This window comes from Miscanthus floridulus, chromosome 11 (genome assembly GCF_019320115.1).
Source record: "Miscanthus floridulus cultivar M001 chromosome 11, ASM1932011v1, whole genome shotgun sequence".
NCBI classification, from domain to species: domain Eukaryota; kingdom Viridiplantae; phylum Streptophyta; class Magnoliopsida; order Poales; family Poaceae; genus Miscanthus; species Miscanthus floridulus.
In genome coordinates this window covers 9,947,204-9,958,977 of record NC_089590.1, presented here as the reverse complement: position 1 = coordinate 9,958,977, position 11,774 = coordinate 9,947,204, and the positions used below count along the sequence as shown (strand labels likewise).

Below are 11,774 nucleotides of genomic sequence, written 5' to 3'. Positions count from 1 at the left end.
CCATGCGGATTTGCCCTGATCGTGGCGTGCCTTGCCTGCTGCAGCCGTCTCGCAAGGCCGCCTTCACCGCGCCAGTTCGTCGTGCCATCCGCCCATGTTGCACTAAAAGCGTATGCTGTAAACATATGTGTCAAATGCTTCAGATGTTCCAGATGTATGTTGCAAGTGTTCCCTATGGATGTTCTAAAAACATAGATCTGGATGTTGTATATATTGCAATGGTTATACATGTATGTTGCAAGTGTCTATTCAAAATATTTCATCTACTTCAGACGTTTGTTGCAAGTATTTTATCTCAATGTTGCATATGTTGCAGCGGCTATACACATATGCTGCTGTGGCTATACACATATGTTGCAAGCATATGTTCCGAATGTTTTATCCTCTTCAGACGTATGTTACAGGAAGTACTTCCATGTTGCAGGAAGTGCTTTCATATTACAAGTGTTTCATGAGTAGACGCATACGGTCCCCACAAGGGAAGGCAATCCCTGTGTACACGATATGGATATTACAAAAGTAGATTTGGATGTCGCATATGTTGCAATGGCTATATACGTATGCTGCAAGTATCTATTCAAAATGTTTCGTCTACTTTAGACATATGTTGCAAGTGCTTTTATCTAGATATTACATATGTTATAGTGGCTATACACATACGCTGCTTTTGCACACCAGTAGACTTGAGAACGAGTGCAAAACAATCAGCCACACCATTAATTAAAAACCAATAAATGAGGATTATACACTTCCTAATATTCCTATTCCTATGACTTTCAACATCTATCTTCTATAGGGAAACATCTATCTTCTACCGTCCCTGTAATTTTTAATCCTCTATTTTACAATCGCATTCCTATGAAATTTCTATATTTTTCTATCACTGTGCTTTTGCAATCTGGTGTTCCAAAGGGGCCTAAATCCCACCGCTGCCACTTGACACTTCTGATAACCTTTGCGTTATCCACTATGAAGCTTCTCCACCAAGAAGGGATCTCCTCATCTCTCACACACGAAGTCACCGCCGCTCCACATCAAGAGGGTTGACATAGCTGGAAGGTCACCATGACATTAATAGCTCTGGCTCACGAAGATTGAAGATTACAAGGCCATGCAAGCCAAATCGCTCAAACTCTGACCTGAAAGTAAAATATGAACTGAAACTCGAATCATACGAAGAGAAACTAGCAAAACTCTGCAAAAAAGAACACAATAAAAGGCAGCTGGGTTTCAATCATACAATGCTCGATCTGAATAACATTCAACGAGCAACCAAATATTTAGGCTGCTTCACCAAAATCAGACTTCTGGGGTTATAGCCTTTCTAGGAGACGAATTTCAAGATATGACATGACATTCTTTAAAGATAGAAAGAGCTTGGTGAATATGAATGAATGTGCATCTATTTGATATTTAAACAGATGAAACCATAGAAAACATGCATTCCAAATTATTTCAGATCCCTGTCAAGTTACAGAGGAATGTGCTAGGCAAAAATTGCAGGTTTACATATAGTCAATTGACTAGCAACGTGAAATCCAAGCAGCAGCAAGTTACACAACTTGGCGCAGCTCTCCAGTGATGAGTGCAAACTTACGATGCTGTGACAGAATGGATGCCACCATCGTGTCTTTCACTTTCAGGTTGGTCAGATTGTCGAGGAAAGACAAGTTCTCCTTGGCTCCACTAAGGACAGCTTGAAAGATTTGCAGTGGATCACCATGGCTGACAATAAGAATTGTAGAGCTGCAAGGAATAAAACACAAGAGTCAGCTAGAGCAAGACAGATCCAAGCATGACTTAACAAGTCAGCGTGAACTATGTGACCAGTGGGTAGCTTTTGCTATAGTAAAATCTATGAATCTTAAAAATCTTCTAAATGAACAGACATTGTCAGAATGTTGACACTCCAGAATCCTGGTAGATTGATAGCTAGACAAGGAAACTCTACAAACTTACTTGTTATTGGTCCATCGCTTTTATATATATATACTTAGCATACGCAAGCTACATGATAATATGAATGTCACTACTAAACAGTCAATTCTGAATATTAGCAATTTAGCATTATGCTAGTTTGTGAATTATCTCCCTCACAAACCATATGCTATGTAGTTATTCATCTTCATATACCATATTGACTCATGTTGGAGAGCTGTTAGTGTTATGAGAAACAATTGGTACCTATCTTTTTTCCTACTTCCACAGAGTTATTAATCATCTGAAATGAGTTAAAATAAAACATTTGTGTGTCCATTCAGACCTTATGCATAATTGTATTGACTAACATAATAAATATTTTAAGGTAAAAAATGCCACTGACACCCTTCCCCAGACCCCGCACAAAGCGGGAGCTCTCTACACTGGGTACACCCTTTTTAAAAAATCTGTTTAACTAGTAATTTAAGGTCATCAAATAAGGTTCCTATAATAATCAAAGTAACCCTAAGGAATCTCATATGCAGCAGATAGCTTAGTCAACTATAATTTAATCACTAGATGTAACCAATCCCAGTCAATTTGTGATGGCATTCTGATTCATAGTCACATATTTATTTTTGGCCATGAACAAGTGAACTGGGTTTATCATTATTACAAGCAGGATACCTGTCATGGTCGGCAAGACATATTCCAGAAGAAGGCAGAATAATAAGGATATAGGTTAATTAATTAGAAGAGGGGCAGTAGGCCCAGCTGTTATATTTTAATCCAAATAGATAGGAAGGCTCTTGGGCCGCCCATTAGCAATTGTAACCCCCCTTATATATATGAGGGAGACCGTTAATGACAAACTAAGGAAGTTTAGGGTTAATCCCTTATCCTTCTCCCTCTCCCCCTCCTATCTTCACCCTGCGCCGCCTCTCTTCTCCTCCCTGCCGCCGCCCCCCCTCCCTCTTCTTCTCTGCTGTGCCCCTCGTCCAGGCCAGCGGCTACCTCAACCAGGCCGCTGCCCTCCTCCAGCCATGCCACCGCTGCCGCAGAGGGCTGCCTCGCTACTCAGCACGCCGCCACCCGCCGCCAACCAACAGATCGGCCTCCAGACCGATCTCGGTTGCCGCAGGTGCTAACTGACGTGTTACAACTGGTATCTAGAGCCACGCTGCGATCACCCCCATGGAGGACACCCGTGTCGTGGAGGACATCCGCGTCATGACTGCGCGTTGGAGGAAGATGTTCGAAAAAAAATTTCGTTAACCAGGAGGAAGGACAGAAAATACATACCGCCCTCAAAACGGGCCCTACTACTAACTCCTCCCCCAGAGCAGATGGTGACCCCCACCACAGAATCGATCAACCCGGTACAGACAGATACTCAAAAGTCACATCACCAACCAAATCCCAACAAGGACCCTCAGCAAAACCCAGTACAGATAGATACTCAGGAGCCGCCTCATCAACCACAACTCAACAAAGATTCTCAGAAAAGCGACCAACAACAACCGAAGCGATCGTCAAACTCCCACAAATTGTCGTTTCCTGAATACAACGGCAACGACGAACGCTCTCAATGGCTGTACAAATGCAACAAATTTTTTGTTGCCCAGAACACTAAAGAGGATGAACAGATGAAGTTAGCTGCATTCCATCTAAATGGCAATGCTCTCACATGGTTCATTAGATGGGAACAGGAAGTAGGCCACCCAACCTGACCTCAATTTTCTCAAGCAGTCAACAGGCGCTTTGGGCCACCGATCGATCACAACCACCTCGCCTACCTGACCTGCACCTACCAGACAGGAGAATTGGATGATTATACGAACCAATTTCTCTTAACACTGACCAAGGTAACAGGATTATCAACAGCTCAACAAGTGATGTTATACACTGCTGGTTTAGCATCTACACTCGAAATAGATATCCAACTCCAGAAACCTCCTGATTTAGAAACAACAGCAACAGTAGCTCATAGCTTCTTCTCGGAAATTGTGAGATTACATGGATTACCACAATCTATTGTTAGTGACAGAGATGTGATATTTATGAGTAGATTTTGGAAGGAACTATTCCGATTATCAGCTATGAAGCTTGAAATGACATCAGCCTATCATCCAGAGACAGATGGACGATCGGAAATAGTGAACAAAATTATCACTATGTACCTACGATGTTTAACAGGCGATAAACCCAAAGAATGGATCAGATGGCTTCCTTGGGCAGAATACTGCTACAAACACATCATGGCAACAGTCAATCAAAACAACACCTTTTAAATTGGTCTACGGCAGGGATCCACCACAGTTCAAATCCTACAGCCAGGTGATGCTTCAATTCAATCAGCTGATGACCTACTGACTGAACGTGACAACTTCCTAGAGCAGACCAAGATTCGCCTACAACAATCTAAGGACTACTACAGCAAACATTATAATAGCAAGCATACTGATAGGACATTCCAGATTGGCGACTGGGTTTGGCTCAAATTAATGACTCGGTCGGCAGTAGCCATCTCTACACTCCATAAAGGCAAGTTATCTCCAAAATACTTTGGCCCCTTCCAGATCAGTGAGATCATCAACTCGGTTACTTATCGTTTGGATTTGTCTGCCGATGCATAATGCCTTTCATGTGAGCATGCTAAAAAAGCACAACGGTGATCCACCCTCAGAGCTACAAGTGCCAACAATGCATGATGGAGCTGCAGTCCCAGAACCAGAACTTATGCTCAAATCTCGACTACACCGTGGACAGCTTCAGGTATTAATCAAGTGGAAGAATCAGCCACCTGCAGAATCTTCTTGGGAAGATGCGGAGCTCTTCCAGAGAGTCTACCCCAAGTTTTAGCTCGAGGACGAGCTGATTCTCCAGGCGGGGAGAGATGTCATGGTTGGCAAGGCATATTCCAGAAGAAGGCAGAATAATAAGGATATAGGTTAATTAATTAGAAGAGGGGCAGTAGGCCCAGCTGTTATATTTTAATCCAAATAGATAGCAAGGCTCTTGGGCCAGGCCCATTAGCAATTGTAACCCCCCATATATATATGAGGGAGACCGTTAATGAGAAACTAAACAAGTTTAGGGTTAATCCCTTATCCTTCTCCCTCTCCCCCTCCTCTCTTCTCCTCTCTGCCCCCCCCCCCCCCCCCCCCCCTCGCCTCAACCAGGCCGCCGCCCTCCTCCAGCCACGCCACCGCCGCCGCAGAGGGCTGCCTCGCCACTCAGCACGCCGCCACCCTCCGCCAACCAACAGATCGGCCTTCAGATCGATCTCAGTTGCCGCAGGTGCGAACTGACGTGTTACAATACCAAAGCCCTGTTAACAGATGTGCAGTCTATTTATGCATGACATTAGGTTCGCAGTTCACGAATGTGTTCGATAATCCATCTTATATTTGGTCATGCAAAGATTCTTTTCCAATAGGCAGCTGGGCACTGAATGAAAATATATGGGTTTCTATCAACTGCGATCCTCTATTCCTCACATTCTGCTGAACAACATTCAGTAAATTATATCATTTTGGTAGTTTCATAAAAAAAAGACAAGTCATAAAACGTGAAAACAAAATATAAGAATTGAGTCTGTCAATACATAAGAAAATATACCCATGAAACTCTGTCTCTGTAGATGACAGCACAGCTGAAAATCTACTAGCAACATCTGCGACACTCTCGCCACCTTCAGGAGCCATATAGGGATGTGCTTCATCTACTGACCATATGTCTGCATACTACTTAACAATGTCAGATTTAGTAACCGAAGAAACATAAAAAATGGAATGTATAGTGGGACAAAAAAATCACAACTACACTATCAATTGCTACGATAACTGAATTATAGATATCTGAGTGGTTGAACTTGGACTCTATCACTAGACCTGTTGAATCATAATAAAACCATCAGTGGATCTGTGCGGTTGGTGCGGGACAAAAAAGTTTCCAGACCAAAGTAAAAATACTTATCTAACAAAAAAACTATCTGACTTCCTACACAACACGTGTGTCATGCGAATGGGCCAGGGTGGCACAGCCCAGGCTGGTCCACCTGACCAAGAGGCAGTAGGACGGCCAGGGCGGAAGCTGCCCTGGCCGAGCATAACACAGGGAGGTGCACACCCTATGAGCAGAGGCTCCACCTTGCCTTGATCTCCACCAGACCCACAGTTTGTCCAGCTGTTTCTGCAGAGGAACTATCAAGCTGGACAAACTGTGGGTTCAATATAACCTTGTTCTGTATCAGCTACTGACAGAGTTGAAAGGATGAGTACGAGGGTGATGGAGATCCATAAAAACGTTTTTATGTGTCTGACAAAGGGGAGGTTGCTAGGAAGCACTAAGATTTCTTAGATTATAGATGATAGTGCATCACTTAGATTTCACCAACCAATTCATTTTATAGAATTGAACTTGTATCACATACCCCAGTAGATGCCCATATGATAAGAATGTTTCTTCATTTCTACTGAAACCATATAACTGAATCCAAAAAAAAAAGAAGAAACCCACCTTATCATGTGAAAGTAACTCATATGATGGCCCAAAGTAGCGCTCACGAAGCCCCAGCACTGCCTGCAAAAGACCTTTATGAGACTACCAGATCATAAAAATTATGAGAAATCTGATTTGAGAATCTTTGGCTGCAATATATTGACTTTTAATAGAACCACTAGAAATGTAAAAGAGGACTGATCAAGCATTCATCCCTATGACCTTATAACACTGAAGCAAATTAGATGCGTTCTGATATACCCCGGTAATGTTTTAGGATGTCTTAGAAATCATAACAACTCAGAACAGCAAAAAGTTAAACCATGGGGACAACATTTGAAAGCAGGATAACTGAAAAAGGTACTTGTCAACTGAGAATGCTTTGATGTTTTCATATGTACCATGGTACCAGTTTTGATGTCTAGTTTGTTTTACAGTAACAGTAACATTGCAAACTTAGTTCTGCAAATGACAATAAAGAGAACAGGAAACAGAAAGACAAATTTCATGTTTGCTCAAATAATATCTGATAGAAATAAAAGGTAGCATGGCTTAATCCTCCTAATTTCCATAATCATACTGCCCAATGAATCTAAACTCTATATCACTACCCATCTGTATACAAAATTACAACTCAAGACAAAAATCTAATTGCTAGATTTGTAATTACATGCCTCCCTACCCATACAACTTACCATCAAAGAAACAGAAAATTTACGTGCATTGCCAAACTGGCTCATCCAGGATTAAACTAAACTCACTTCGCAACTAGGACCCTCAAAGGGGATGCCAAGCACAGTGGCGACCACTCTAGCCGTCTCGGTGGTCCGTGAGAACGGCGAGTAACGAATCTTGACAGAATCCACCGGCACACCAATCTCCTCAAGCTCCTGCACACGCAAAAAAACACGGACCAGATTCACTACCGCACATCCAATCCAAGAATCCACAGCAGTGAGACACCGACCGGGTACCTTCCGGAGCTGTTCGCCGGCCGCGCGCGCCTGCTCCACCCCCTGCGGGGCCAGCCCGAACTCCGGCTTCGTGCCGTTCTCCTGCCGGCAGCAGACCAAGATGGCATCAGTTGGAGAGAATTGGCTTGAGGTAGGAGATCCTTGGAGCGGGAAATCGAAGGAATAAAGTGGGCTGCTGGGACAGAGGGAGGGATTCGTACCAGAGATGAGACGATGAGGCCGCGCTCGTTGGGGACGCTGCGGCCGTGGCGGAGGATCCAGTACTTGTTCCGTAGGATGGCTGGAGACGACGAGCTGCCGCTCGCATCCTCCATATCCATGGCGAAACTCGACACCCAATCGACCGTCTCGAAGCAGCACTAGCAGTAGTAGGGGTGCTGGAGTCCAGCGTTTCAGCCGCTCGATGATGGGATTAGGATTAGGATCCTCCATTTGTCACATCCGTTCATCAGTTGGCCCTCTGCGCACGGCTCCTTCCGATGCCAGCCACGGCATACATTTATGGAAGGGAGAATGGCATTCTCGTCCTTACAATTATTTTCAGAAGTTGAAGATTTGCCTTATAATTTAAGGAATTGGAGATTTGCTCTTTATATTCTTGTCCTCCCTGAGCTTGGCTCTTTTCTACGTATGAAGCCTTCTTGGACCCACTTGCAGCACTTGTATTTCTGTATTGGACCAAAATGCCCCTGGGTCCCATCAATCTTTAACTCAACCGAACGGGTATTGAACCCACGGTCTTCTCTCTATCTCCCTCACCGGTTTCTCTCTCTCGTGTTCTTCCTCGTTACCTCAATCGAAGAACCCTAGCCATCGATTGAAGGCCAGCGCTCGGGTGACTGGAGGTGGCTGGTCGAGGCGGGCGCGCGCGTGGGCGACTGGAGGCGCGCGCGCGGGCAACAAGCGGCGGGCGCGCACGGCGACTGGAGCTGGGCGCGCGGCTCCTTGAGGCCAGCGTGCGGCGATTGGAGGCGGCCGCGCGGCGAGAGGCGGTGGCCGCGCAGATTGAAGGCGACGCCGGCGATTGGAGGTGCCCCATTCTTCTCCTTTTTTTCCCTGGTACACCCCATTGTCGTCGTGGCCCGACCTTTGGCGCATCTGCTTCTTATCGACATTGACGCCCGCCTGTCTTTGTCATGTGCATATGGTGCCTGTTGTTGCCCAGATGAGTGGTAGTCAGTATATGGGAGGAGGTGCTGCTGGCTCCAGCTCGGGGGGGCATCCAGAGCTCGGCTTTCGCCCCACTCGTGGACTGCCCACATTGCAAGGTGAAATTAGTACGGATCCGAAGCAAGCAGCAGGCCACTTTTGGCCAGACCTTCGTCAAGTGTCCGAACAACATCAAAGTAAGTCAAATTTTTTTGTTCAATTTTGTGCTTTTGGATGGTGGTCATGAAGGTATGGTTTCATCAGTTGTAGGATGACCCAATTACATGTGGCATCATCATGTCCGAGAAGCAGTATGAAGATGCCCTACGCAATCCAGAGCAGCATCCAATTTGGTGGAAGAAGGCGATCCTTCCCAGTTGTGCAGATGGTGGACATGGGTCTGTCGACCCTATTCTAGAGTTCAAGGAAGATTTCGATAAAATAAGGCAAAACTTGACAATGATGTGAATGATGTCTCGAAGTTGAAGATGCAAGTAGAGATTCTAAAGAAGGACTATGTCATTATTGCAGCCGTGTGTGTAGGTGTAGTCATTGGTTGTATTCTGAGCACAATTTGGAAGTTATGTAGCCGTGTGTGTGGCTTTTGCCTATCAGATGTATGACAATAGTTATTTGCTAATAATTGAGTTTGGAATTTGCAGCCTTGCTGCCATTCTGTTATCTATTTGAGTAATGTTAGAGCTTAGGCTCCTGAGGCTGTAGCCAATTCTTAGGTCTTGTCAATGCTTAGGTCTGATAGGTCTTGCCACTTCTCCTAGCATAGGTCTTGTCGACCATAACAAGCAATCTGGTGGTGTATGTTGTCATATATTTGAGCTTTGCTCTTGTCATTCTATCATCTAATTGAGTAATGCTCTTGTCATCAAATAAAATTCAGCAAGATTCACATAAGCATTTTAACTTGTTCACTTCCATCACAGATCACACACAGTTCACAGTTTGCTGCCATCAAAGGCATGTAGTTGACAATTCACTAACATTATATTACAAAACAAAGGTCACAAAATATTTGGAAATGCACCATCAGTCTCAGTGTCCTCCACAGAACATGTCCATCAGGCTTCTCACAACCTTTGCTAGAGGAGCAGCAGCATCCTTCTTCTGCTTCTTCTTCAACGGTGTTTTTTTCTTCTTAGAAGTTGTCTTTTTCTTTGAAGCCTTCTTTTTATTCCCTTTGGATGGTCCAGCATCATCAGCTTTGGATGGTCCAACATCATCATCTATCCTCTTCTTGTAAATGCACTTTTCATTAAACCACAGTACTAGTAAAATACATATAACAGTAAATAATTCAAATAAAATCTTGCCTTTTGTTGGGTCTAGCAACTTCACCATCCTCTCCAACCATGTCAAGCTTGCAGGTCTTCTCAAAGTGTCCAAAACTTCCACACCGTTTGCATCTCACTTTCTTCTTGTTGGGATTGTTCTCTAGATAACTCCTAACCCTTTGCACCTTTGGGCGACCTGCTGGTCTTCCCAACAACGATGGGTGAACCTTGAACCCAAGATCAACTTCTGGCCACTAGGACCTGTCTGTCATTGGTTCAACCCTTCCTTCATAGGCAGCTCTGAACTTAGCAACTGAGTAATACTCATGCACGCAGTCAGCTATCTGCATTCCTCTATTAGACAGTATCCATGCCAAGGCATGCTTGCATGGCTTGCCAGTTACCTGCCATTCTCTACATGAACAATTCTGATTTTTTAGATCCACAGTATGCCTTCTCTGGTTGTTCCAATCATCAAGTAGTGTCACCTTAGCAAAGTCATCATCACTAACTTTCACCTTGACAACCTTCAGATTGGTGCTTATAAGATTCAGTTCATTCAAAATACCTGGTAGGATCCCATCTTGCAGCTGTTGTCCAATCTTCCTTCTAATATACCTTTTCTCCATTATCAGCTCCCTTAACCTATCTACTAACTCATGGATGATAATTGAAACTCTCAGAAACATTGTTAGTCAAATAATCACATTTGCCCTCTTCAGAAAAGGCACTTCTGTACCAAATTCTACCATGATGCTGGTCAAGGTACTTAAGTGCAGCTGGAGCATACTCAAAAATTTTGTTCATATGCCACTTAAACATATAGTCAGTATAGCTCTTAGCTGCAGGGTAGAGATGGTCAGTGAAAACATCCCTTGAGAAGTGTTTCATGAAGTTGTTGTACATGTGCCTCATGCACTCCCTGTTTTTAGCTTGTGGAAAAACAGCCCTCACAGCTTTCTCTAGTCCTTTACAAGCATCTGAACACAAAACTAGTCCTGGTGGGTCTCCTATGACTTTGTGCAGATTTTTTTAGGAACCAGGTCTAGTTGTCCTCAGTCTCTGAGTCAAAAATAGCATATGCTATATGGTACATCCAGTTGTGCCCATCAACACCTGTTGTTGCAGCCAACTGTCCAGTGTACTTTCCATGTAAAAAAAGATGCATCTACACCAATGAAAGGTCTACAACCAGCTAAGAATCCATCAATGCATGGCTTCAAAGCAACAAAAACCCTCTTGAACCTATATTTTTTACCAATCTTCTCTAACTCTATGTCTACATGACTTCCAGGTGAACTTTGTTTTAGTTGAGCAGCCCAATTGAAAAGAAGTTGGAAGCTCTCTTCATACGTACCATGAACTTTATCCAAGGCGACCTTCAACCCAGACCAAGCTTTTGAGTACTTTAGTTTAATTCCAAAGTCACCCTCCAATTTCTCTTTTGCTTCCTTTGCTCTCTTTGTTGGATTCTTCTTTACCCAATCTCCAAGCCTATCTGCACACCAGCCCTGAGAAGCCATTCTCCCTACTCTAAGCTTGGTGGTAGGACAATCATGATCTGAAGGAAGCTTTTTGATCTACAGAAAGGTAGATAGACATGGTAATGCTTTTGCAAATATAAACAAGAACATTTATCAAATACAAAACAACAACTACAAAGAATGTACCTATACAGTTTTCTTATCAAAAATGGTGGAAGCATGTATTCTCCAAGGGCATCCCTTAGCAGCACACCTAGCTGTGAATCTTGACTTATCTGATTTGTACCCAGTAGCAAGCTCAAACCCCTTGTTCACAGCATAGTGCCTTATTGCTTTTCTGAATGCAACTATATCAGGAAACAACGCCCCACCTCTATTTTTGGGTTGTTTGGATCATGCAGTACTTGGACCTCGAGAGGGTCAGCATCATCCACCTCTGCCTCTGCCTCAACATG

At 43.8% G+C, this 11,774-nt stretch overlaps 1 protein-coding gene and 1 pseudogene across 2 annotated transcripts; both read right to left on the bottom strand.

Moving 5' to 3' along the window:
* Positions 1–694: 694 nt before the first annotated feature.
* On the bottom strand, positions 695–7,879 carry LOC136494434 (uncharacterized). 2 transcript variants are annotated; one of them, XM_066490602.1, is made up of 7 exons: positions 7,598–7,879; positions 7,398–7,478; positions 7,185–7,313; positions 6,442–6,504; positions 5,542–5,666; positions 1,598–1,746; positions 695–1,139 (listed from the first exon to the last, which is right to left on the bottom strand). In XM_066490602.1, the coding sequence occupies exons 1-7, from the start codon at positions 7,715–7,717 to the stop codon at positions 1,102–1,104; spliced, it is 705 nt and encodes a 234-aa protein (XP_066346699.1). In that variant the 5' UTR covers positions 7,718–7,879; the 3' UTR covers positions 695–1,101. The 2 variants fall into 2 exon arrangements, with proteins under 2 accessions (XP_066346699.1, XP_066346698.1); XM_066490601.1 differs by lacking the exon at positions 695–1,139 and having other exon boundaries at positions 1,388–1,746; positions 7,598–7,878.
* Positions 7,880–10,089: 2,210 nt separating this feature from the next.
* On the bottom strand, positions 10,090–11,400 carry LOC136493211 (uncharacterized; annotated as a pseudogene).
* Between the last annotated feature and the right edge of the window lie 374 nt (positions 11,401–11,774).